Source organism: Ranitomeya variabilis, chromosome 5 (genome assembly GCF_051348905.1).
Source record: "Ranitomeya variabilis isolate aRanVar5 chromosome 5, aRanVar5.hap1, whole genome shotgun sequence".
In the NCBI taxonomy this organism is placed as follows: domain Eukaryota; kingdom Metazoa; phylum Chordata; class Amphibia; order Anura; family Dendrobatidae; genus Ranitomeya; species Ranitomeya variabilis.
In genome coordinates, this window is record NC_135236.1 from 342,935,867 (window position 1) to 342,962,918 (window position 27,052).

The window sequence follows — 27,052 nt, forward strand, 5'->3', positions numbered from 1 at the left end:
GGGTTCTCGCCCCCTGTCGGTCTGTCACTATTAGTTTGTTCATTGTAATTTCTATTTGTTTTTTTGTATGTAACTATTCCTCATGTACAGCACCATGGAATCAAAGGTGCTCTAAAAATAAATAATAATAATCCCCAGCATAATGTTTCACCCAGTCTTCATCACTGCCATTATTGCCGATGTACACACAGCAGGAAACTGCAGCAGTTGGCACCTTTGTTTCATCATTAGCATAATCAGAGATGTGCTGCGGTGGTCCACTGACCATTTGCACTACCCTTCCTGTACTAATCCTCAAACAGGACAAGTTGTGCATCAGTGCACTCAATCTTTTCAAATTGTAGGGCGCGGCCAGGTGGATAGCACACAGAACCACAGCTAGCGAAGTAATCAAAAAACAGAAGTGACTGTTGCATGATATTGGGCTCAGACTGCTTGCCTGATATGCAAGGGGGTGAAGTACAAGACAGATGCCCATGGCTCACAGGTGCCAAATCTGCGCTTTCAGCACGGGACCAGGTGAAAGACAAAACAAAGGCACTCTCAGCCAACCAATCTAAAACCACCTCTACTGGTTCTAGCATCCTCATTCATCAAACGGTACTCAGGCTTAGAAAATTACACAGAATGTTCTATAGAATGCTTGCAGCAGAGGAAGGGGTTTCATTTGGGTGCTTAGCAGATACAGATTGACCATGCCCTCTCTCCCTGCAGCAGCTACATCACCACCAGCAACACGGCCACATCTGCTATTTGATGCTCTCCTCATTATTTCAACCCAAAAAATTGCAGAGTATTACATGGCCTGTATACAGAGTGAAAGTGGCCAGCAGATTATTACACTGCCTGTTTTCAGAAGTCCCCCCAAAAAATCAATTAAAAACAATGTGTGGCTAGCTCCTCCTCCTCTTTCACCTACACCGCCACCTCCACCTCCTCCTCAACCTCCTGGTCCAATTGGGACCTCCACTCCCTGCTTCGAGATTATACGTTTAGTTTTTTTTTGCATTGTTATTTTAAGTCATTTTTCTATCCAAATTGTTCTGCTCCTACTCCCATTTAGCTTCCTTTTGCAGCCCCCTAGCCCTTACTATGATCATTTTTACACACCGAACTTTTGGTTCTCATAGACTGCTATTAAGTTTGGATTCTGGGTCAAGTTCGGTCCCGAACCAAACTTTTACCTGTAGCTTCGTTGAACCTGCCGAACTCGAACATACACGGGTTTGCTCCTCCCTAGTCACGACTGCTGTATGCAGTAAACCAAGTCATACATCATTGGAATCAGGGTATCTTTTTGTACATTATGCTACGCTGATATGAGAATCAATATAAATTATGTCCTCTACATCTACGAATGCATATGATATATAGGATAGCACTTCAAAGACTATAGTATATTATTACTGTTACATGTATTTATAACCATACTACTATGTATGCAAGGTAAAAGAAATGAATCATACATTTTTTAGAATAATTAAATGCTATTTGTAAAAATTAAATAACATACAAAATATAAAAACACAGGTGCATCACAGACTGAGGGACACAGAAATGTTATGACCCCAATGGCGAGGGTCTCAGAGGAACGTGGAAGTCTGCAGAATACAAAAATCCAGCTCATAGGGCAGTGGTAACTGGGTTGACCATATATCTACTCCTAACGCCAACACTAGAAGTAGCCGGGGATCATTCCTACGTTGATTCTAGATGACACGCGCCAGCCGGAGAATCTAGCTACCCCTAGTAGAGGAAAACAAAGACCTTTCTTGCCTCCAGAGAAGGGGACCCCAAAGCTGGATAGAAGCCCCCCACAAATAATGACGGTGAGGTAAGAGGAAATGACAAACACAGAAATGAACCAGGTTTAGCACAGAGAGGCCCGCTTACTGATAGCAGAATAAAGAAAGGTAACTTATATGGTCAACAAAAACCCTATCAAAATCCACACTGGAAATTCAAGAACCCCCGAACCGTCTAACGGTCCGGGGGGAGAACACCAGCCCCCTAGAGCTTCCAGCAAAGGTCAGGATATAGATTTGGAACAAGCTGGACAAAAATACAAAACCAAAACAAATAGCAAAAAGCAAAAGGCAGACTTAGCTGATATAACTGGAACCAGGATCAGTAGACAAGAGCACAGCAGACTAGCTCTGATAACTACGTTGCCAGGCATTGAACTGAAGGTCCAGGGAGCTTAAATAGCAACACCCCTAACTAACGACCCAGGTGCGGATAAAAGGAATGACAGAAAAACCAGAGTCAAAAAACTAGTAACCACTAGAGGGAGAAAAAAGCAAATTCACAACAGTACCCCCCCCTTAGTGAGGGGTCACCGAACCCTCACCACGACCACCAGGGCGATCAGGATGAGCGGCATGAAAGGCACGAACTAAATCGGCCGCATGAACATCAGAGGCGACCACCCAGGAATTATCCTCCTGACCATAGCCCTTCCACTTGACCAGGTACTGAAGCCTCCGCCTGGAGAGGCGAGAATCCAAGATCTTCTCCACCACGTACTCCAACTCGCCCTCAACCAACACCGGAGCAGGAGGCTCAGCAGAAGGAACTACAGGCACAATGTACCGCCGCAACAAGGACCTATGAAATACATTGTGAATAGCAAACGACACAGGAAGATCCAGACGAAAAGATACAGGATTAAGGATTTCCAATATCTTGTAAGGCCCAATAAAACGAGGTTTAAATTTGGGAGAGGAGACCTTCATAGGAACAAAGCGGGAAGAAAGCCACACCAAATCCCCAACGCGTAGTCGGGGACCCACACCGCGGCGGCGGTTGGCAAAGCGCTGAGCCTTCTCCTGTGACAACTTCAAGTTGTCCACCACATGATTCCAGATCTGCTGCAACCTATCAACCACAGAATCCACCCCAGGACAGTCAGAAGGCTCCACATGACCCGAAGAAAAGCGAGGATGGAAACCAGAGTTGCAGAAAAAAGGCGAAACCAAGGTGGCGGAACTAGCCCGATTATTAAGGGCAAACTCAGCCAACGGCAAGAATGTCACCCAATCGTCCTGATCAGCAGAGACAAAACACCTCAAATAAGCCTCCAAAGTCTGATTGGTTCGCTCCGTCTGTCCATTAGTCTGAGGATGGAAAGCAGACGAAAACGACAAATCAATGCCCATCCTACTACAAAAGGATCGCCAGAACCTGGAAACGAACTGGGATCCTCTGTCTGACACAATATTCTCAGGGATGCCGTGCAAACGAACCACGTTCTGGAAAAACACAGGAACCAGATCGGAAGAGGAAGGCAGCTTAGGCAAAGGAACCAAATGGACCATCTTGGAGAAGCGATCACATATCACCCAGATAACGGACATGCCCTGAGATAGCGGAAGATCAGAAATGAAATCCATGGAGATATGTGTCCAAGGTCTCTTCGGGACAGGCAAGGGCAAGAGCAAACCGCTGGCACGAGAACAGCAAGGCTTAGCTCGAGCACAAGTCCCACAGGACTGCACAAATGACCGCACATCCCTTGACAAGGAAGGCCACCAAAAGGACCTGGCCACCAGATCTCTGGTGCCAAAAATTCCCGGGTGACCTGCCAACACCGAGGAATGAACCTCGGAAATGACTCTGCTGGTCCACTTATCCGGGACAAACAGTCTGTCAGGTGGACAAGACTCAGGCCTATCAGCCTGAAATCTCTGCAACACACGTCGCAGATCCGGAGAAATAGCTGACAAGATAACTCCATCTTTAAGAATACCAACAGGATCAGCGACTCCAGGAGCATCAGGCACAAAGCTCCTAGAAAGAGCATCGGCCTTCACATTCTTTGAACCTGGTAAATACGAGACAACAAAATCAAAGCGGGAGAAAAACAATGACCAGCGGGCCTGTCTCGGATTAAGGCGTTTAGCAGACTCGAGATACATCAGATTTTTGTGATCAGTCAAGACCACCACACGATGCTTAGCACCCTCGAGCCAATGACGCCACTCCTCAAATGCCCATTTCATGGCCAACAATTCCCGATTGCCCACATCATAATTTCGCTCGGCAGGCGAAAACTTCCTAGAGAAAAAGGCACAAGGTTTCATAACAGAGCAACCAGGGCCTCTCTGCGACAAAACGGCCCCTGCCCCAATCTCCGAAGCATCCACCTCAACCTGAAAGGGAAGTGAGACGTCAGGCTGGCACAAAACAGGCGCCGAAGTAAACTGGCGTTTCAACTCCTGGAAAGCCTCCACGGCAGCAGGAGCCCAGTTAGCTACATCGGAGCCCTTCTTGGTCATATCCGTCAAAGGTTTCACAATGCTAGAAAAATTAGCGATAAAACGACGGTAGAAGTTAGCGAAGCCCAAGAACTTCTGAAGACTCTTAACTGACGAGGGCTGAGTCCAATCAAGAATAGCTCGGACCTTGACTGGGTCCATCTCCACAGCAGAAGGGGAAAAAATGAACCCCAAAAAGGGAACCTTCTGTACACCAAAGAGACACTTTGAGCCCTTGACAAACAAAGAATTTTCACGCAAAATTTTAAAGACCAACCTGACCTGCTCCACATGCGAATCCCAATTATCAGAAAAAACCAAAATATCATCCAGATAAACAATCAAAAATTTATCCAGATACTTCCGGAAAATGTCATGCATAAAGGACTGAAAAACTGAAGGCGCATTGGAGAGCCCAAAAGGCATCACCAAGTACTCAAAATGACCTTCGGGCGTATTGAATGCGGTTTTCCATTCATCACCTTGCTTAATGCGCACAAGGTTGTACGCACCACGAAGGTCTATCTTGGTGAACCACTTGGCACCCTTAATCCGGGCAAACAAGTCAGACAACAGCGGTAAAGGATACTGAAATTTGACAGTGATCTTATTTAAAAGCCGATAATCAATACAAGGTCTCAAAGATCCGTCCTTTTTTGCCACAAAAAAGAATCCCGCACCAAGAGGGGAAGAAGACGGACGAATATGTCCTTTTTCCAGAGACTCCTTGATATATGAACGCATAGCGGTATGTTCAGGTACCGACAGATTAAACAGTCTTCCCTTAGGAAATTTACTGCCTGGGATCAAATCTATAGCACAGTCACAGTCCCTATGAGGAGGCAGTGCACTGGACTCAGACTCACTGAAGACATCCTGATAATCAGACAAATACTCCGGAACTTCCGAAGGCGTAGAAGAAGCAATAGACACAGGCAGAGAATCCTCATGAATACCACGACAGCCCCAACTTGAGACTGACATAGCCTTCCAGTCCAGGACTGGATTATGGGTCTGTAACCATGGCAGCCCTAAAACGACCAAATCATGCATTTTATGTAAAACCAGGAAACGTATCACCTCGCGGTGTTCAGGAGTCATGCACATGGTAACCTGAGTCCAATACTGCGGTTTATTTGCTGCCAATGGTGTAGCATCAATACCCCTAAGAGGAATAGGATTTTCTAATGGTTCAAGAGTAAATCCACAGCGCTTAGCAAATGAGAGATCCATGAGACTCAGGGCAGCACCTGAATCTACAAACGCCATGACAGGATAAGATGACAGTGAGCAAATCAAAGTTACAGACAGAATAAATTTAGGTTGCAAATTACCAACGGTGACAGGACTAACAACCTTAGCTATACGTTTAGAGCATGCTGAGATAACATGTGTAGAATCACCACAGTAGTAGCACAAGCCATTCCGGCGTCTATGAATTTTCCGCTCATTTCTAGTCAGGATTCTATCACATTGCATTAAATCAGGTGTCTGTTCAGACAACACCATGAGGGAATTTGCGGTTTTTCTATCACATTGCACCGAATTAGGTGTCTGTTCAGACAACACCATGAGGGAATTTGCGGTTTTGCGCTCCCGCAACCGCCGGTCAATTTGAATAGCCAGTGCCATACTATCATTCAGACCTGTGGGAATGGGAAAACCCACCATAACATTCTTAATGGCTTCAGAAAGGCCATTTCTAAAATTAGCGGCCAGTGCACACTCGTTCCAATGTGTCAGCACGGACCATTTCCGAAATTTTTGGCAATACACTTCAGCCTCGTCCTGCCCCTGAGACATAGACAGCAAGGCCTTTTCTGCCTGAATCTCAAGATTGGGTTCCTCATAAAGTAAACCGAGCGCCAGAAAAAACGCATCAAGATCAGCCAATGCCGGATCTCCTGGCGCCAGCGAAAAAGCCCAATCCTGAGGGTCGCCCCGTAAGAACGAAATAACAATTTTTACTTGCTGAGCAGAATCTCCTGATGAACAGGGTCTCAGGGACAAAAACAATTTACAATTATTCACGAAATTCCTAAACTTAAACCTGTCTCCGGAAAACAGTTCAGGAATCGGTATTTTAGGTTCTGACCTAGGATTTCTGATAACATAGTCTTGTATGCCCTGCACACGAGTAGCCAGCTGGTCCACACTTGTAATCAAGGTCTGGACATTCATGTCTGCAGCAAGCATAGCCACTCTGAGGTAAAGGGGAAGGAGAAAAAAAAAAAAAAAAAAAACTCAGAATCTTCTTTCTTATAATCCCTCTTCTGCAATGCATTAAACATTTAATACTGGCCTGGCAAACTGTTATGACCCCAATGGCGAGGGTCTCAGAGGAACGTGGAAGTCTGCAGAATACAAAAATCCAGCTCATAGGGCAGTGGTAACTGGGTTGACCATATATCTACTCCTAACGCCAACACTAGAAGTAGCCGGGGATCATTCCTACGTTGATTCTAGATGACACGCGCCAGCCGGAGAATCTAGCTACCCCTAGTAGAGGAAAACAAAGACCTTTCTTGCCTCCAGAGAAGGGGACCCCAAAGCTGGATAGAAGCCCCCCCACAAATAATGACGGTGAGGTAAGAGGAAATGACAAACACAGAAATGAACCAGGTTTAGCACAGAGAGGCCCGCTTACTGATAGCAGAATAAAGAAAGGTAACTTATATGGTCAACAAAAACCCTATCAAAATCCACACTGGAAATTCAAGAACCCCCGAACCGTCTAATGGTCCGGGGGGAGAACACCAGCCCCCTAGAGCTTCCAGCAAAGGTCAGGATATAGATTTGGAACAAGCTGGACAAAAATACAAAACCAAAACAAATAGCAAAAAGCAAAAGGCAGACTTAGCTGATATAACTGGAACCAGGATCAGTAGACAAGAGCACAGCAGACTAGCTCTGATAACTACGTTGCCAGGCATTGAACTGAAGGTCCAGGGAGCTTAAATAGCAACACCCCTAACTAACGACCCAGGTGCGGATAAAAGGAATGACAGAAAAACCAGAGTCAAAAAACTAGTAACCACTAGAGGGAGAAAAAAGCAAATTCACAACACAGAAAACAGTTAAAAGAAATATCTATCATCTCATATGTAATATAGCAAAAGTAGTGTATATTCGTCATAATGTGACTGAAGTCATATTTAATATAGCATATATCTATAGCATCATTATGCAGTGATATGGGCAGTAAATCTATGTAGTGAACACACTATGGCCACAGTATACTCGCTTGGATAATAAAGAGTAAAGGCTAGGGTTCCGTGTCCCTCCACCTCAACGCACGTTTCATCCTGTTTCCTCAAGGGCCATGTCAGTATGGGGGACATCTAGCATTATATAGATCAAGCCAGCTAAAGACATTCCTGATTTATAAATACTGTACAAACTGCATTTTTACATTGTGACAAGTGTATCATGCCCATAGCAGTGATATATTATTTACAGCCCTTCTTTCTGTTTTAGAACCTAATGTCAATTCACAGCCCATATTTGTAATATCCTCATTAAGGCTTTTCATATTATACCCAGACACGCTGCAGTGCGCATGCGCTAATGAACTCTCGTCACAAGCATTCCATTGCTATGGCATCTTCGGACCACAAACTGTGCCGCCAACCACCTAGTCACCGTGGCAATGCAGAATGATGGCATTCCTTTTACTACTAGCTGGATACTCCTTTGCATATGTGGAATGGATGACAGTACAGACATCGTGTGCTAATAATTCATTGAATATAAGAAAACTGACTGAACAACAATATAATATGAACTGGTGCATAGCCAAAAAAAAGTCATATAGCAAATAGATCAATGGCTGCACTCAAAATTTACTGTGCTAAGACAAGGAAAATGTGCAATATATGAAATGTGAATAGCATAATGGCTAGGGAAATTTATGAAAAAACACATGAGATTCTTAGCATAATATTTGGCCAAACGTTGTGAGCCCATCCACCAAACGTCAAGGTAATCTCAGATCGGATGGGTAACTGAGCTGACTGCCTAGTGTGAACACTTACCTATGGCTAATAACATGGTAAAGCCTGCTTTTATAGGAAGCTCAGAACCAACTGTGTATGGATGTAATTAAAATCACAGCACGTTGAAGGGCGAGGCGTTCAAGCCAGAAAAATAGTATATACTAAATATAAGTGCAGCCATTGATCTATTTGCTAATAATTCATTGTGCGCCCATTTTCGATATTACCTTTTTTTCCCCTTTCAGTTACATAATATCAGGGCGAAGTAATCAGTGCCTGGCTTGCTCTATTTAATGCTCGATGTCTCCCACCCTGAAATGTCCCTTGAGGAAGCAGAAGGAAACGAACATAGGGGTGGAGGGACACAGAACCCTAACCTTTGCTCTTTATCATTCAGGCTAGTATACTGTGGTCATGGTGTGTTCACTGAATGAATTTACTGCCCATCTTACAAATAAAATGTACCGTATACACTCGAATATAAGCCGACCCGAGTATAAGCCGAGACCCCTAATTTGCCACAAAAAACTGGGAAAACTTAATGACTCGAGTATAAGCCTAGGGTGGGAAATGCAGGAGCTACCTGTTAATTTCAAAAATAAAAATAGATACCAATAAAAGTAAAATTAATTGAGACATCAGTAGGTTTCGTGTTTTTGAATATCCATATTGAATCAGGAGCCCTATATAATGATCCATACAGTTCATGATAGCCCCATAAGATGCTCCATAATAAAATATGCCCCATAAAATGCTCCATAAAGTTTATGATGGGCCCCATAAGATGCTTCATAGAAAATATGCCCCATACAATGCTGCATAGGTTGATTATGGCCCCATAAGATGCTCCATAGATAATGTGACCCATACAATGCTGCATATATTGATTATGGCCCCATAAGATACTCCATAGATAATGTGCCCCATACAATGCTGCATAGGTTGATTATGGCCCCATAAGATGCCCCATAGATAATGTGCCCCATACAATGCTGCATAGATTGATTATGGCCCCATAAGATGCTTCATAAATAATGTGCCCATACAATGCTGCATAGATTATGGCCCCATAAGATGCTCAATAGGTAATGTGCCCCATACAATGCTGCATAGGTTGATTATTGCCCCATAAGATGCTCCATAGAAACATTTGCCCCATAGCCGTCTGCTGCGATAAAATAAAAAAAAATCACATACTCATCTCTTGTCCTGAGCAGGCCCCCGGCACTTGCAATATTCACCTGTGCGCGTTCCACCGCTGGGTGCCGCTGTGTCTTCCGCGTCCTCCGCAGTGACTGTTCAGGGAGAGGGCAGCGCACACACTAATAGCGTCATCGTACCCTCTGACCTGAATGTCACAGGGAGAGGACGCAGAAGACACAGCGGTGGAACGCAGACAGGTGAATATCGCGCAATACTCACCCTACAGTCCCCATTATGCTCACCTGCTCCCGGCGCGGTCCCTGGCAGCTTCTCACTACTGGTGATCTTCGGCGCCCGCAGCTTCTTCCTGTGTTCAGCGGTCACATCGTACCGCTCATTAAAGTAATGAATATGCGTCCATATTCATTACTTTAATGAGCGGTACCACGTGACCGCTGAACACAGGAAGAAGCTGCGGGCGCCGGAAGCAGGTAAGTATGATTTGACAGCTGCCACTCCCCCTCCCCCGCCGACCCTTGGGACAATTACTTGAGTATAAGCCGAGAGTGACACTTTCAGCCCCCAAAAATGGGCTGAAAATCTCAGTTTATACTCGAGTATATAAGGTATTTCTTTTAAAGGATTTATGATTCACTTCTTTTACCCTACACAGTGATATGGATATATAATATATAGGGTCATTCCATGTCAAGTGGACCAGTGGTCCCCACTCGACCTTGTCCGATTTTGCTGAAAATTTATAAGGATGTACATGTATGTTTGAAAAGAGGTTCTGTAAATTTTTAGGGCCAGATCTCAAATACATTGGGCACTGTTGACCTTTCACTGGAGGTTCCACCAAGCCTGCGGCTTCAGCTAAGAGGATTTTGCAAACTTTGGCACATAGCCATTAGAGTTCTATACTGGCTATGATGCTGAAATTTGGCATACTAGCTCAACTTTTGCTGCTAAACACGATAAAATTATTACCGGCTATGACAAAACAATATTTCGGCCGCAATTTTGTGTCAAAGTAGCTTGAAAAACACGTCGCATAAAATTTATGCCAAACTTTGCCCATATATAACTCAAGACCAAAGACCAATAGTAACTGGTGCTTTGCCCTGTACACCAAACATCTACATGACTTTGCATTGCTGCAATATCACGGTCAAAGCATATGTATTTGTGGAAATATTCACACCCACATATGATGAAAAACTTAAAAAAAACGAATTTTACCTATTTTTAGGTCAAATTTCTCAAAAAGGGTACCCCTAAAATATATTAATTCTGATATCATTAGAAAGAGCACATTTTTCTCTACAAGGATCATTGGGGTTTTTTTTGGAGTCTCTCAGTTTAAGAAATGAAAAATGCCACTGAACATGGTGTTATTTATTAATACGCAATGAATGGTAACTGCACTATTCAAACCCTTGCGTTGGTCCATGGTGGTTATACCACAACCAATTCCCTAAGAATTGGTATTATAATCCTATTAAGAATTGTAATAATGCTGTCTATCGAGAATTGGCAGCCCCATCGCCTAGGAGCCATGGCCGATAGCCGTGCAAGGCGAGCCTCGGGTGGTCTCTTTATCGCAGGTTCCGAAAGCCTGAGGGTGGGTGTCTTTGCCTAGGATCCCAAGCTTAATATTGGGTATCTTTTGTTGGTTCCCAAGCCATAATGTTCAGTCTAAGTGGTCTGGAATTGTTGCTGAATTTGCAACATAATCGGTTCAGAGAATCTGTATTGTCGGCCCATTGCTGTTGCAGCTGGTGCTGGAATTATTGCAATGATTGACTGCTCGGGAATCCAGCATGTATCATTTCTCACAGGCCAGTGAAAGAAGTTAGCTGGTCCATGAGGATGCATAAAATTTATTAATGCATCATGCTTGTCGACTGAAATTTCAGAAATATTTCCAATCCACCAGTTCCTATCGTAAATGCAGGCAATGTATTGCCCTGGCTGGAGCTCTGCATTTGGCACAAAAGGCATTTCTGATCTGACAGATCTATCTACATGGGCAATGAAAGATGATGGGTCATTTGACACCCTTGAAATGCAAATCTTTTTGTCATCAATTGGCACAAACTGGTGATTTTCTCTTGGTCCAGCAATCGTATGTCCATCTTTGAACCTTTCCTCTTGAACTACCCGTATTTCGTCAATTTTTTCTTTTGGAACAAAAAAAAACTTGATTCCATGCAGTTGCTCGTTGCAAAAGTTGAATAAATCCACCGGGGTCAGTATTTGTTTTTCAGTTGGGCGTTGAAGACTGGCACGAGCTGCCAACCTCTTTGCTGTCCCTCCAATCCCATCACAGGGCGACTTTCCATGACTGGTACGAAAAAAATTCCATTCAGCGCTGATATTGAAATCAGCATTGTGCTGGCACAAGTAGAGAAAATTTTAGAAATTTTTGTACTGGGCTGCAGATCCATCGCTGAAGTAGTGGATATGACGAATCCCATTGATGAGAGTCTTGAGATACTCCACAATTACTGTTAAGAAAGTGTGGACTGCAACTGTGTCATGTCGTGAGCAATCACTGATTATGCACAAGCTGATGTTCTGCGCAGCTTCACCATTTAACTCCTTGAAGTAAATTACAAATGGGTGTACTGTAGCTTGACTATTTTCCCAGTGGAAACCTTGAATGGCATCTTGAACAATAAATGAGTAATTTTCAGCAAAGTCCATAAGGATCACAAGCTCTCCAGGTCTCAGATTTTCCTTCAACGATTTCAGATATCAACTTTGATGCTTGGCGATGTAGTGATGGCTACAAAGTTTAGAAATTTTCAAAACCAATTCTTCAATGAAATCTTCTATAGTTAGTAGTGTTGAGCGATACCGTCCGATACTTGAAAGTATCGGTATCGGAAAGTATCGGCCGATACCGGCAAAGTATCGGATCCAATCCGATACCCGATACCAATACAAGTCAATGGGACTCATGTATCGGACGGTATCCCTGATGGTTCCCAGGGTCTGAAGGAGAGGAAACTCTCCTTCAGGCCCTGGGATCCATATTAATGTGTAAAATAAAGAATTAAAATAAAAAATATTGCTATACTCACCTCTCCGACGCAGCCTGCACCTTACCGAGGGAAGCGGCAGCGTTCTTTGTTTAAAATTCGCGCTTTTCTTTCCTTTACGTGAAGTCCCGGCTTGTGATTGGTCGCGTGCCGCCCATGTGGCCGGGACGCAACCAATCACAGCAAGCCGTGACGTAATTTCAGGTCCTTCAGGATTTTAAAATTACGTTCCGGCGTTGTGATTGGTTGCGTCGCAGTCACATGGGCGACGCAACCAATCACAGCAAGCCGTGACGTAATTTCAGGTCCTTCAGGATTTTAAAATTACGTCCCGGCTTTGTGATTGGTTGCGTCGCGGTCAACCAATCACAAGCCGGGAGGCTGGACACGCGCGCATTTTAAAATGCGCGCTTGTCCAACCTCCCGTGACGTCCCGGCTTGTGATTGGTTGCTTCGCGGTCAACCAATCACAAGCCGGGAGGCTGGACACGCGCGCATTTTAAAATGCGCGCTTGTCCAACCTCCCGTGACGTCCCGGCTTGTGATTGGTTGCTTCGCGGTCAACCAATCACAAGCCGGGAGGCTGGACACGCGCGCATTTTAAAATGCGCGCGTGTCCAGCCTCCCGGCTTGTGATTGGTTGATCGCGACGCAACCAATCACAAGCCGGGACGTCACGGGAGGCTGGACAAGCGCGCATTTTAAAATGCGCGCGTGTCCAGCCTCCCGGCTTGTGATTGGTTGATCGCGACGCAACCAATCACAAGCCGGGACGTCACGGGAGGCTGGACAAGCGCGCATTTTAAAATGCGCGCGTGTCCAGCCTCCCGTGACGTCACGGCTTGTGATTGGTTGCGTCGCCCATGTGACTGCGACGCAACCAATCACAAAGCCGGGACGTAATTTTAAAATCCTTAAGGACCTGAAATTACGTCACGGCTTGCTGTGATTGGTTGCGTCGCCCATGTGACTGCGACGCAACCAATCACAAAGCCGGGACTTCACGTAAGGAAAGAAAAGCGCGAATTTTAAACAAAGAACGCTGCCAGTTCCCTCGGTAAGGTGCAGGCTGCGTCGGAGAGGTGAGTATAGCAATATTTTTTATTTTAATTCTCTCTTTTACACATTTTTACATTAATGTTGTTTCGATACCGATACCCGATACCACAAAAGTATCGGATCTCGGTATCGGAATTCCGATACAGCAAATATCGGCCGATACCCGATACTTGCGGTATCGGAATGCTCAACACTAATAGTTAGTTGTTTCGTATCAAGCGTGTCTCGATCAGTGTGAATCCATTGTTTGAACTCAATAATATCTTCAGGGTCACTGTTGACAAACACATTGACTAGAAATTCTTTAAAAACTTCAGGACCCGGGCATTTATCATAACGGCCAAGCATACAGTCCTTGGATTCAATTCCACAGACCATTTTGCATATGAGCTCTTTGTAGTCATCATTGATTGGGCATGCTGCAAGCATTAGTTTGACATTTTGGTGAATGGTACACACACAAACGGAATGTGTTCCAGCAGATCCAACGGTTACGCACCACTTTGGCCGAAGCTCACACAACTTGGAAAATCCAATTTCAGGGCCATTCCGATCCCGATAGGCAACAAACATTTCCCTCATATTGCTCAGTAATAGTCGCTTTTGCATCTGCTTTTTTTCTCCTGCTATTCGCACTGATACATAGTCTTTTTTACCAGGGCACATTCGACTGAATTCATCATCCTCAAAAAATGCCTGCACCTTTTTCTTCACTTCCTCGGAAACTTTCTTGCCACACTTGATTCTAGGTACGGCTAAGATCCCATGTTCACATTTAAGCTTTCGAGCTTGTTTGACCATTCGTTCAGAGACACCGAATTCATCTGATATAGCCTTAATGGACCAACTTTTAGGTGCCAATGTCAAGATTTGGACCTTTTTGGACAGCAATGGGCCAACAATACAGCTTCTCTGAACCGATTATGTTGCAAATTCAGCAACGATTCCAGACCACTTAGACTGAACATTATGGCTTGGGAACCAACAAAAGATACCCAATATTAGGCTTGGGATCCTAGGCAAAGACACCCACCCTCAGGCTTCGGAACCTGCGATAAAGAGACCACCCGAGGCTCGCCTTGCACGGCTATCGGCCATGGCTCCTAGGCGATGGGGCTGCCAGTTCTCGAAAGACAGCATTATTACAACTCTTAATAGGATTATAATACCAATTTTTAGGGAATTGGTTGTGGTATAACCACCATGGACCAACGCAAGGGTTTGAATAGTGCAGTTACCATTCATTGCGTATTAATAAATAACACCATGTTCAGTGGCATTTTTCATTTCTTAACCCCTTCCCGACATGTGACGGTATAGTACGTCACATGTCGGGACCCCCGCTTTGATGTGCGCTCCGGCGGTGAGCGCACATCAAAGTCGCGACATGTCAGCTGTTTTTTACAGCTGACATGTGCGCGCAATAGCGGCGGGTGAAATCGCGATCACCCGCCGCTATTAACTAGTTAAATGCCGCTGTCAAACGCAGACAGCGGCATTTAACTACCGCATCCGGCCGTGCGGCCGGATATGAGCGCATCGCCGACCCCCGTCACATGATCAGGGGTCGGCGATGCTTGTACATTGTAACCATAGAGGTCCTGGAGACCTCTATGGTTACTGATCGCCGGTGGCTGGGAGCGCCACCCTGTGGTCGGCGCTCACAGCACACCTGCATTTTAGCTACATAACAGCGATCTGATGATCGCTGTTATGTAGCAGAGCCGATCGGGCTGTGCCTGCTTCTAGCCTCCCATGGAGGCTATAGAAGCATGGTAAAAGTAAAAAAAAAAAGTAAAAAAAAATGTGAAAAAAATAAAAAAAATATAAAAGTTTAAATCACCCCCCTTTCGCCCCAATCAAAATAAATCAATAAAAAAAAAACCCAACCTACACATATTTGGTATCGCCGCGTTCAGAATCGCCCAATCTATCAATAAGAAAAAAGCATTAACCTGATCGCTAAACGGCGTAATGAGAAAAAAAATCGAAACGCCAGATTTACGTTTTTTTGGTCGCCACGACATTGCATTAAAATGCAATAACGGGCGATCAAAAGAACGTATCTGCACCAAAATGCTATCATTAAAAATGCCAGCTCGGCACGCAAAAAATAAGCCCTCACCTGACCCCAGATCACGAAAAATGGAGACGCTACGAGTATCGGAAAATGGCGCAATTTTGTTTTGTTTTGTTTTTTGCAAAGTTTGGCATTTTTTTTCACCACTTAGGTGAAAAATAACCTAGTCATGTTAGGTGTCTATGAACTCGTACTGACCTGGAGAATCATAATGGCAGGTCAGTTTTAGCATTTAGTGAACCTAGCAAAATAGGCAAGCAAAAAACAAGTGTGGGATTGCACTTTTTTTGCAATTTCACTGCACTTGGAATTTTTTTCCCGTTTTCTAGTACACGACATGGTAAAACCAATGATGTCGTTCAAAAGTACAACTCGTCCCGCAAAAAATAAGCCCTCACATGGCCAAATTGACGGAAAAATAAAAAAGTTATGGCTCTGGGAAGGAGGGGAGCGAAAAACGAAAACGGAAAAATGGAAAAAGCTCCGGGGGTGAAGGGGTTAAACTGAGAGACTACAAAAAAAAACCCCAATGATCCTTGTAGAGAAAAATGTGCTCTTTCTAATGATATCAGAATTAATATATTTTAGGGGTACCCTTTTTGAGAAATTTGACCTAAAAATAGGTAAAATTCGTTTTTTTTAAGTTTTTCATCATATGTGGGTGTGAATATTTCCACAAATACATATGCTTTGACCGTGATATTGCAGCAATGCAAAGTCATGTAGATGTTTGGTGTACAGGGCAAAGCACCAGTTACTATTGGTTTTTGGTCTTGAGTTATATATGGGCAAAGTTTGGCATAAATTTTATGCGACGTGTTTTTCAAGCTACTTTGACACAAAATTGCGGCCGAAATATTGTTTTGTCATAGCCGGCAATAATTTTATCGTGTTTAGCAGCAAAAGTTGCGCTAGTATGCCAAATTTCAGCATCATAGCCAGTATAGAACTCTAATGGCTATGTGCCAAAGCTTGCAAAATCCTCTTAGCTGAAGCCACAGGCTTGGTGGAACCTCCAGTGAAAGGTCAACAGTGCCCAATGTATTTGAGATCTGGCCCTAAAAATTTACAGAACCTCTTTTCAAACATACATGTACATCCTTATAAATTTTCAGCAAAATCGGAGAAGGTCGAGTGGGGACGATTTTTAAAACTGGTCCACTTGATGTGGAATGACCCTATATATATAGTACTGATATACTATGCTCTCATATAAGGTAGCAAAACCTGGTGACAGATTCCATTTAAACTATTTTTTGTCAAGGGGTTAAAAAATGTAATCAATTCTTCATAAACAAATGAGATGTCATTATGTGATGGAATCCCCCAAAAAACTGTGCATATAAAAAAAAACTCTTAAAGGAAGATTTCCTAAAGTTATTTTCCTTTGCTAAGCCATATCACTGACCATGCTAACAAAATATTTCTAGTTAAAGATGTAAAAGGAAAGAAGGATCAGCCATCTTGAATTGCATTTGTCAAAAACTTGGATATATTTTAAGCTTTTGACCGACACTTTTACAGTATTATTTTTTAAGTCCACTGGAATATTAAGGTTATGAAAATTCATCAACTCAAATAGGCGCCTACAGACAGACTTATAATCACTATACAGTGAGCATATATGTCAATGGGTAGAAGCCATGGTGTAGCTTGAGTAAAGTGACAGAAGATTAAAGTGAAAACACAAGTTACAGTAGTCAACTCACAACTAGAGACAGTGACAAAATCATGCTCAATTAGAGGATAGCCAACATCAGACACGGTAATCGTGCAGTCCATAGGTCAAATCTAGAAGGACATCCAATTTTTAATCAGCAAAATAAACAAGGAACAAAGCAAGGTCAGAAACAGATATGAATCCAATAAATAGCGCACCAGTAACTGACAATAACTGTCATGTTCCACGACTTGGGAATCATATTTTATTGTTTTTGCTACTCTGCTCTGCAGTCAGGTTTGCTTTATAGAAGTTTGAACTCCATCCCTGTAGCCCAGTTCTGATGTCAGTAACCCCTCCCTTGTTCCTCAGATAGTGTACGTCAGCCATCTACATAGATCTGGTTCAGAATCATCTTTTTACCTATTGTAATTGTGCATAACCACAAGACTTCAGCTTGAAAGTAAACCTACTTTTGGAAACTTCATATGTGCCTCTGCAGTCAAGTTAAGCTTTCTGATGAAATCACCTTTTTAAGTACTGGTTCATACAGACACGCATAGATACTGAGTCTCAAGAGCCCCACACTTGCAGTCATCACAGGCCGTACATGGTAGATGTAAATGGTACCCATTTACCACAAAAACCATAGCCTCTTAGTAGTCTGCTGATTGGCCCCAGTGCTTGGCTGGACAGCAGGACCTTGACACTTTGTCAGCTCCATTTCATCCCCAGGAATGGAGCTACAGCATTGACAGCTTTAAAAACTGGAATATAAGTGGGTATTGGTAATTATTTTAGAATATACACATCGGCTGACAAATTTTGTCACAAAATTACAACAAATAACTACTTGAAACCACATATTTTCCTCATAATGGCAGACTCTTAAATAATAAAACTACCTGGTTGGTAATCAAATTCTGTGACTTTCGATCTGTACTGCAATCCAAAGTTTGTGAGTGTGATGACCTAGATAAAAAGTTAAAATTTAATAAAAATAATAAAAAAAAAACAAATGTGTACATATTAATCACAATATACAAAGAAAAGGTAGACCCTGATTCCAGGCATCTCATCTTGTCTAACTTATGCCCATGCTTTTCAACCTTACAGGTAGTAGTAACCTTTGGATCCCGTTTTTCATACACAGGCTATGCTATTTGCTTTATAGCCTTTATGGTACGTTGCCTTTCAATTTTTGCTGGCCGGTTTTCACTGCAACTAGTTCCCACCTATATACCAATAGATCAATGTAACCACTCTGCGATCTCTTTTACTTATAGGGCAGTTTAAATGGGAAGCAATACCTCCTTATAACACCCCATATTGCAGTCGGGTAGGTTTTCCTTTTCCATTTACCCACCCTTCCCATTCTTCCCATCACTTTTACCTCACTTTGTGAATTCTAGTGTCCTAGAAAATTCTGCACTATTAAGTGATATTATATGTATATTTTGGTTTTGGATTATGTTGTGGATTTGCTCTTCTACTATATAATTGTCTAAGGGTCACTTCCGTCTGTCTGTCACGAAAATCTGGCGTCGCTGATTGGTCGCGGCCCAAGCTGTAAAAAAAGAATTAAACCAGCAACGGTATAAAATGAAAGGAGGTTAATAACCTACATGGCAGCCATAGTAGCACCCCTGACGCGCGTTTCGTGTTCAGCTTCCTCTGAGGAGTGATGTCACAGTGTAAATGTGGGTTATTTGTCCGGCGCTCACATCCCCAGCACACACAGCTAGAAAACCACGAGTCTGACGACACTTCCGCCCGCTCACACCAGATAAGTTATAGTGCAGGTGGAGAGAATTAAGGCAGCGTCATCATGGAGGCCAGATCCGGAGTAAGCGATGCGAGCGCACACCGCTGTATAGTAAAAGGTAAGTATAGTTCTAAGAGAGGGATCACTGCAATAAATGTACTGATAAGGAGTCATATGTAACCATTGGATTAAAGCTGTGTCTCTGAAAAAAGGGACCACATGATGAAAACATTCATAAAAGGATCAGTAAAGGGGGCTGTGTATATGCTGGATCATTATGCATAAAAGCATAATGGATGAAGAACATATAGAAAAACGCAATAAACAATACTGCATCAATACAAAGTAAATGTGAACAAGGGTGAAATCTATACGTGACACCCTGAAATTGACATTTTCAGAGTGCTACAGTAATTTTGTTTTTCCACTTTAAATTTTTATTATTTTGGCATTTTACTAATTTGTCGTAACATTGATGTGAACAACAACTTTTTTTCTATTTCAACATTTTTATTGATTTTACATATTCAATACATATTATGTAGTATAAACTATTACAACTATTTTTTGAACCATTTTTTATCAAAAATGAAAATGTATGCACCTTAAACAAACATATAAAACATTTACACCCAATTAACAACATAGGGCAACCCTTCCCCCCTCCCTCCAGTGTAATCTATAAGTACTTCATGGAAAAAGAGAAAAATTGGTTTACAGTTAAAAAACTATCTATTGTAGTGCTTTTTGGTAAGGCTAGTTTCACACATCAGTTTTTTCGCGCCATGCCAAATCCGGCGTAATTTGTGAAAACCGGATGGGACGGATCCGTTTTTCTGCCGGATCCGATGTCCAGATCCGGCTGAAAACCAGATCCGTCCCATCCGGTTGGCATCCGTTTCTCCATCCGTTTTTTTATGGATCCGGTTTTTAAGAAGACCCTTGGGAGGCTCCAAAATGTGATTGGCCCCCTCAAAACTATATATACAGTCTTCCTACAGCCCATCAGTCACAGGTTGGAGAGGAGCAATTGTTTGGAGAGAAAGATGGATATTGTTATTGCGAAGATTCTGCAGAACAACATGGATTTCATTGTGGAGGCGAATTGCTTGCAAGCAATTACTGTGGAGAAGGAGCAAGAGAGACAACGCATCATGCGTCTGCGCCGATGCTGTTTGTGGATCTACCCCATCACCGCATAGGGAATGACACGTGGGGTGTTTTCTACACTGCACATGGAGCTATGAGGAGACCCAGAGAAATTTTTCTCATATGTGCGGATGAAAGCGGAGAACTTTGATCTATTGGTGGACCGAATTGAACATCTCATCCGAAGGAGTGATACGTATTGCCGATTCTCTATTTCACCGGCCGAGTGTCTGATGGTCACTTTTCGGTAAGCCATTTTTATTGTATGTACTCCTGTAGTACACTTTAATAGATTGTAGTTTGATTTTGTAGTAATTTCTGCCTTGCTTTAGTTCACAGATTCCTTGCTACTGGAGAATCTCTCCACCATCTCCGGAATTGTTAAGCACACTTGTCGTGCACTGTGGGACTCTATGCACGGTGAATTTATACCACATCCCACAATGGAGATTTGGTTGGAAGTAGCCGAGAAATTCCAGCAAGTGTGTCAGTTTCCCAATTGCTTGGGGCGCGGTGGACGGGAAACATATCCGTATCGTTAAACCGGCTGGTTCGGGATCAGAATATTTTAACTATAAAAAGTACTTTTCCATTGTGCTGATGGCCATCGCCGATGCGGAGTACAAATTTGTAGCGGTGGATAATGGGGCGTATGGCCGCCCAAATGATTAACAAGTTTTCAAACTGGCTGCAATGGGGCATCATTTGTATGGAAACACCTTTCAACCCATCCCCCCCCCGGACCACTGCCTCAAACCTCTGGGCCACCAATGCCTTTCGTTTGTGTTGGGGATAAAGCCTTCCAGCTGTCAGAACATCTGCTGAAACCCTACCCCAGCCGTGGATTAACCCAAACTAAAAGAGTTTTTAACTACCGCCTCACACGTGCACGGAGAATGGTGGAGTGCGCTTTTGGGATTTTGACCGCCAAATGGAGAGTTTTACTGACATCTACAAACTTGAATACAGACACTGTTGACGAGGTGATGAAAGGTTGTGTTGTCCTGAACAATTATGTGATATCCAAGGAACAGATTTCCATTGAGGACCACTCTGAAGAAACCACCTTGGCTGATTATAACAACATTACGTATAGAAGTTCTGTGACAGTTTCCCAAATTAGGGACCAATTTGCAGAATACTTTATGTCACCGAAGGAAGAATAGACTGGCAGGATGAGAGAGTTTGAACAATTTGTCTTTGACCTTGTAACCGTATTTTACCTTCTTTTACCCAAGTTGTGTACCTGTTTGGGTTCTACCCAAAGTATTTTACCTTCCAGCAAGAGCCTGCCTGCCTGCTAGAGCCTGCCTGCCTGCCAGCAAGAGCCTGCCTGCCTTCCAGCAAGAGCCTGCCTGCCTTCCAGCAAGAGCCTGCCTGCCAGCTAGAGCCTAGCCTGCCTTCCAGCTAGAGCCTGCCTTCCAGCAAGAGCCTGCCTGCCTGCCAGCAAGAGCCTGCCTGCCTTCCAGCAAGAGCCTGCCTTCGAGCAAGAGCCTGACTGCCTTCCAGCAAGAGCCTAGCCTGCCTTCCAGCAAGAGCCTGCCTGCCAGCTAGAGCCTAGCCTGCCTTCCAGCAAGAGCCTGCCTGCCAGCTAGAGCCTGCCTGCCAGCAAGAGCCTGCCTGCCTTCCAGCAAGAGCCTAGCCTGCCTTCCAGCAAGAGCCTGCCTGCCAGCTAGAGCCTGCCTGCCTGCCAGCAAGAGCCTGCCTTCCAGCAAGAGCCTGCTTGCAAGAGCCTGCCTGCCATCAGCCATGTCTTCTTCTGGGAGCCCTCCCTCTCGTCGGCAGCGCACTGAGGTAAATATATGTTTTTTATATAATTTTTCGCTCGCTCTCTCTCGCGCTCTCTCTCGTGCTCTAGCTCTGTCTAGCTCTTTCTGTCTAGCTCTCTCTGTCTAGCTCTCTCTCTCTGTCTAGCTCTCTCTTTGTCTATATATATTAAAGTATTTCACCATCTTTCATTTTTGTAGGAAGCTGCTGCTGCAGCAGAAGAGGTGCTTCCGGACGAAGACCGAAGGGGTGGAGAAAGACCTGGAGAAATTGGTATGTTTCTTTCATGCATCGCGGAACCACAAACCACACACTACACCCAACACATAAAAAGAAAAGATCCTTACAGAAAGAACAATGCACACATAGAAACAGATCATTGGACACATCACACAACATAAACAGAATGATCATTTTAGATATCAAAATGTACACAACACATAAAAAGGCTAACTACAAGCACATCATTTTTATGTTATTTTTCTTTTACAGTTCAGATTCTGGTGCTCGATTCAGAGGTCCTCCGAGCGGCTCCCAGGGTTGTCGGCGTGAGAGTCGTGGCGGCCGTCATTGTGTAAGCAGCATCTTCTTTGTTTTTGGAATTTTCTTTATGTTGTTTCAAATCTAATTTTATTTTTTTCATCGATCTGATCCGAGACAGGGAGCTGCTGTGGAACATGGGTGACCGCTGCCATGCTGATGTCATAGTGACCCGTCGACTCTGGGAGTAAGTATGCCAACAGCTAGTAGGCTCTTGCTGGAAGGCAGGCTCTAGCTGGAAGGCAGGCTAGGCTCTAGCTGGCAGGCAGGCAGGCTCTTGCTGGAAGGCAGGCAGGCTCTTGCTGGCAGGCAGGCAGGCTCTTGCTGGCAGGCAGGCAGGCTCTAGCTGGCAGGCAGGCAGGCTCTTGCTGGCAGGCTCTTGCTGGAAGGCAGGCTAGACTCTTGCTGGAAGGCAGGCAGGCACTAGCTGGCAGGCAGGCAGGCTCTTGCTGGAAGGCAGGCAGGCTCTAGCTGGCAGGCAGGCTCTAGCTGGCAGGCAGGCTCTTGCTGGAAGGCAGGCTCTTGCTGGAAGGCAGGCTAGGCTCTTGCTGGCAGGCAGGCTCTAGCTGGAAGGCAGGCTAGGATCTTGCTGGAAGGCAGGCTAGGCTCTTGCTGGAAGGCAGGCTCTTGCTGGAAGGCAGGCAGGCTCTTGCTGGCAGGCAGGCTCTTGCTGGACGGCAGGCTAGGCTCTTGCTGGCAGGTAGGCAGGCTCTTGCTGGAAGGCAGGCAGGCTCTTGCTGGCAGGCTCTTGCTGGAAGGCAGGCTAGGCTCTTGCTGGAAGGCAGGCTAGGCTCTTGCTGGAAGGCAGGCAGGCTCTTGCTGGAAGGCAGGCAGTCTCTTGCTGGAAGGCAGGCTAGGCTCTTGCTGGCAGGCTAGGCTCTTGCTGGAAGGCAGGCAGGTAGGCTCTTGCTGGCAGGCAGGCTCTTGCTGGCAGGCAGGCTCTTGCTGGAAGGCAAGCTCTTGCTGGAAGGCAGGCTAGGCTCTTGCTGGCAGGCAGGCTCTTGTTGGAAGGCAGGCAGGCTCTTCCTCTCAGGCAGGCTCTAGCTGGCAGGTAGGAAGGCTCTTGCTGGAAGGCAGGCAGGCTCTTGCTGGCAGGCAGGCAGGCTCTTGCTGGAAGGCAGGCTAGGCTCTTGCTGGCAGGCAGGCTCTTGCTGGAAGGCAGGCAGGCTCTAGCTGGCAGGCAGGCTCTTGCTGGAAGGCAGGCTAGGCTCTTGCTGGAAGGCAGGCAGGCACTAGCTGGCAGGCAGGCTCTTGCTGGAAGGCAGGCTAGGCTCTTGCTGGAAGGCAGGCATGCTCTTGCTGGAAGGCAAGCAGGCTCTTGCTGGAAGGCAGGCTAGGCTCTTGCTGGAAAGCAGGCAGGCTCTTGCTGGAAGGCAGGCAGGCTCTAGCTGGCAAGCAGGCTCTTGCTGGAAGGCAGGGTGTGGCAGGGTGTTGGCTCTCTTGCAGTATGGCTGGAAATGAGTGAGGGCCTCAATGGCATTGTTTTATATATGTGTCCTGGGGGCAGGCCTATAAGTTCTGAGCATGCTCAGATTAAAAAACCGGATTCCCCCCATTAAATGATCAGTTCTCCGCAGATCTTTCAAGGTGCAATCAAGGGCCTCGACAGCTTTCTTAAGCGCCATGGTACATTCATCCCTATTACTTTGCAAGTTTGTAATACCTTAGCTTTCCCAGAGCCCTTAGTGATATTACAGACAGAAGTTTCTGACAGCGTTAGATTAAAGGGCAATCCTAGTGCTGAATGAGCCATGCGCCTTCCATCTAAAAGAGTGGCCGCAATCCCAGATGATGCAACAGCCAAGGCAATGCCATTGTTTGAGCGAATTTCTGCAAGCAGCAAATTAATTAAAAATGTTTTACCAGTACCTCCTGATGCATCTGGGAAAAATAGTCCCCCATTTCCACTGGAAAACTGAGGAATAATTGCCATATAGGCGGATCTTTGGTCATCAACAAAAAGAGGCTTATTTAATTAATTAGTGCGGTGATTGGACCTATACTTACATCTTACTATCCAGCTGTGTGCGCTCACATCACTCACTCCGGATCTGGCCTCCATGACGACACGTCTTTGGGTCTTACTTCTCTCCACCAACACTATAATGTGTCTGGTGTGAGCAGGCTAAAGTGACGTCAGACTCCGGCTTGTGGTTCCTAGCTCCATGTGCGGGGGAATGTGGGCGCCAGACAAAACCACCATTGGTGAGTCTCACTATAAATAACCCACATTTACATTCTGACATCACCACTCGGTGGAAGCTATATGTGCAATGAGAGTCAGGAATGATTCTTTAGCTGCCACTCACATTTATTCACCACCTTTCACTTTATACCATTGCTGGTTTAATTCTTTCTTTACAGCTCTTACTGTATTTAGTCTAGCACAGGATTGTATCCACTTTTGCAATAAACTGGACCCTATTTATTATCATGACTATAATTGGGATTTAATATATTATCCTATACCTCTAATTGTCCATTCACTTGATTTTATATATTGCTCTTTCCTTTGAACTAGTGACTACGCTCCTGTGGCTAATGCACAGCCTTTTCCAGTAAATGTTGGCCTTGTTGACAATTCTTTTTTTTCAACAAAGATCCTTGTCACACGCCAAGTGAGTTTATTGCATCTGTTTTTTCTTTTGTAGGAGTTTATTCCACTTTGTATTTATTTCATTCTGATGCATACCTCTGGAGATTGGACACTGATTGTTGTTTTTTTGTGTCATTTTGTATGTTAAATTCTTGGTGTATGCACATTTACTACGGTTTAATTACTATTACTGGCTGTATCTAGAGGCTTCACATGTGACTTTGCATATGTCTGACACTCTCCTTTTAGATTATTTAATATATCTTGAAATTTTGTTAAATAAAGATTTACCCTATTATTTTTTTGGCTATTGTTAAGGGAGAGCCCTTGATAGTGTTGGTCCATTAGGTAACTTTATTTTTATTGTAAAAGAAAACAATTCTGCTACTGTTTTGGGGATATCGTTCTTACGACATTCATCATGTGGTTAAAATGACCAGGAAACATGTTTATTCAGGCCACTACAGTTGTTAGGATACTACACTTATAAGGTGTGTGTGTATATATATGCCGTATATACTCGAGTATAAGCCGACCCGAATATAAGCCGAGACCCCTAATTTTGCCACAAAAAACTGGTAAAACTTAATGACTCGAGTATAAGCCTAGGGTGGGAAATGCAGCAGCTACTGGTAAATTTCAAAAATAAAAATAGATACCAATAAAAGTAAAATTAATTGAGACATCAGTAGGTTAAGTGTTTTTGAATATCCATACTGAATCAGGAGCCCCATATAATGCTCCATACAGTTCATGATGGGCCCCATAAGATGCTCCATACAAAATACGCCCCATATAACGCTCCATAAAGTTTATGATGGGCCCCATAAGATGCTCCATATTAAAATATGCCCCATATAATGCTGCATAAAAGGTTAATGATGGCCCATAAGATGCTCCACAGAAACATTTGCCCAATGCAATGCTGCATAAAGGTTGATTATGGCCCCATAAGATGCTTCACAGAAACATTTGCCCCATATAATGCTGAATAAAGGTTAATAATGGCTCCATAAGATGCTCCATAGAAACATTTGCCCCATACAATGATGCATAAAGGTTGATTATGGACCCATAAGATGCTCCATAGAAACATTTGCCCCATACAATGCGTCATAAAGGTTGATTATGGCCCCATAAGATGTTCCATAGAGTAATATGCTGTTGCTGCGATAAAAAAAAAATGGCATACTCACCTCTCGTCGCTCAGGCGCCCGGCACTTGCGATATTCACCTGTCCCGGTTCCGCTCCGTCTTCCGGGTCCTCTGGCTCTGACATTCAAGCAGAGGGCGTGCACTAACCACGTCATCGTGCCCTCTGACCGGAACGTCACAGCCAGAGGACGCGGAAGACGGAGCGGCACCCGGCGGTGGAATGGGGACAGGTGAATATCGCGCAATGCTCACCCTCCATTATACTCACCTGCTCCCGGCGCGGTCCCTGCTTCTCACTGACAGATGGTCTCGGCGCCGGCAGCTTGTTCCGGTGTTCAGCGGTCACATGGTACCGCTCATTAAAGTAATGAATATGCGCTCAACCCCTATGGGAGTGGAGTCACGACCATATTCATTACTTTAATGAGCGGTACCACGTGACCGCTGAACACAGGAAAAGCTGCCAGCGCCCAGAGATCATCGGAGATGCAGGGACCGCGCCAGGAGCAGGTGAGTATGTGACAGCCGCCGCTCCCCCTCCCTCGCCGACCCCCTGGGACAATGACTCTAGTATGAGCCGAGAGGGGCACTTTCAGCCTAAAAAAAATGGGCTGAAAATCTCGGCTTATGCTCGAGTATATACGGTATATATATATCTGAAAAAAGAGGAACAGCACAATAAATTCTTGCGGGGGCCAGGCCTCCCAGGTAAAAGACCAAAAGACCAATACTTGCCCAATTTAGACAGAAGAAAAATGAAGGCAGCACTCCAAAACTTTCAAGGTGAAAATAGTGAAAAACTTTATTCAGCCCCACATGTCCTGGGCAACGTTTCGGCTC

General features: G+C 44.5%; 1 protein-coding gene across 4 annotated transcripts in view; it reads right to left on the bottom strand.

Annotated features, from left to right (window-relative positions):
• The window catches only part of REDIC1 (regulator of DNA class I crossover intermediates 1), a 252,366-nt gene that overhangs the window by 38,279 nt on the left and 187,035 nt on the right, over positions 1–27,052 (bottom strand). For all 4 annotated transcript variants that reach the window (XM_077261050.1, XM_077261047.1, XM_077261048.1 and 1 more), the window contains one exon: positions 18,146–18,212. In XM_077261050.1, coding sequence (XP_077117165.1) covers positions 18,146–18,212 — 67 coding nt within the window. The remainder of the gene's footprint in view (positions 1–18,145; positions 18,213–27,052) is intronic.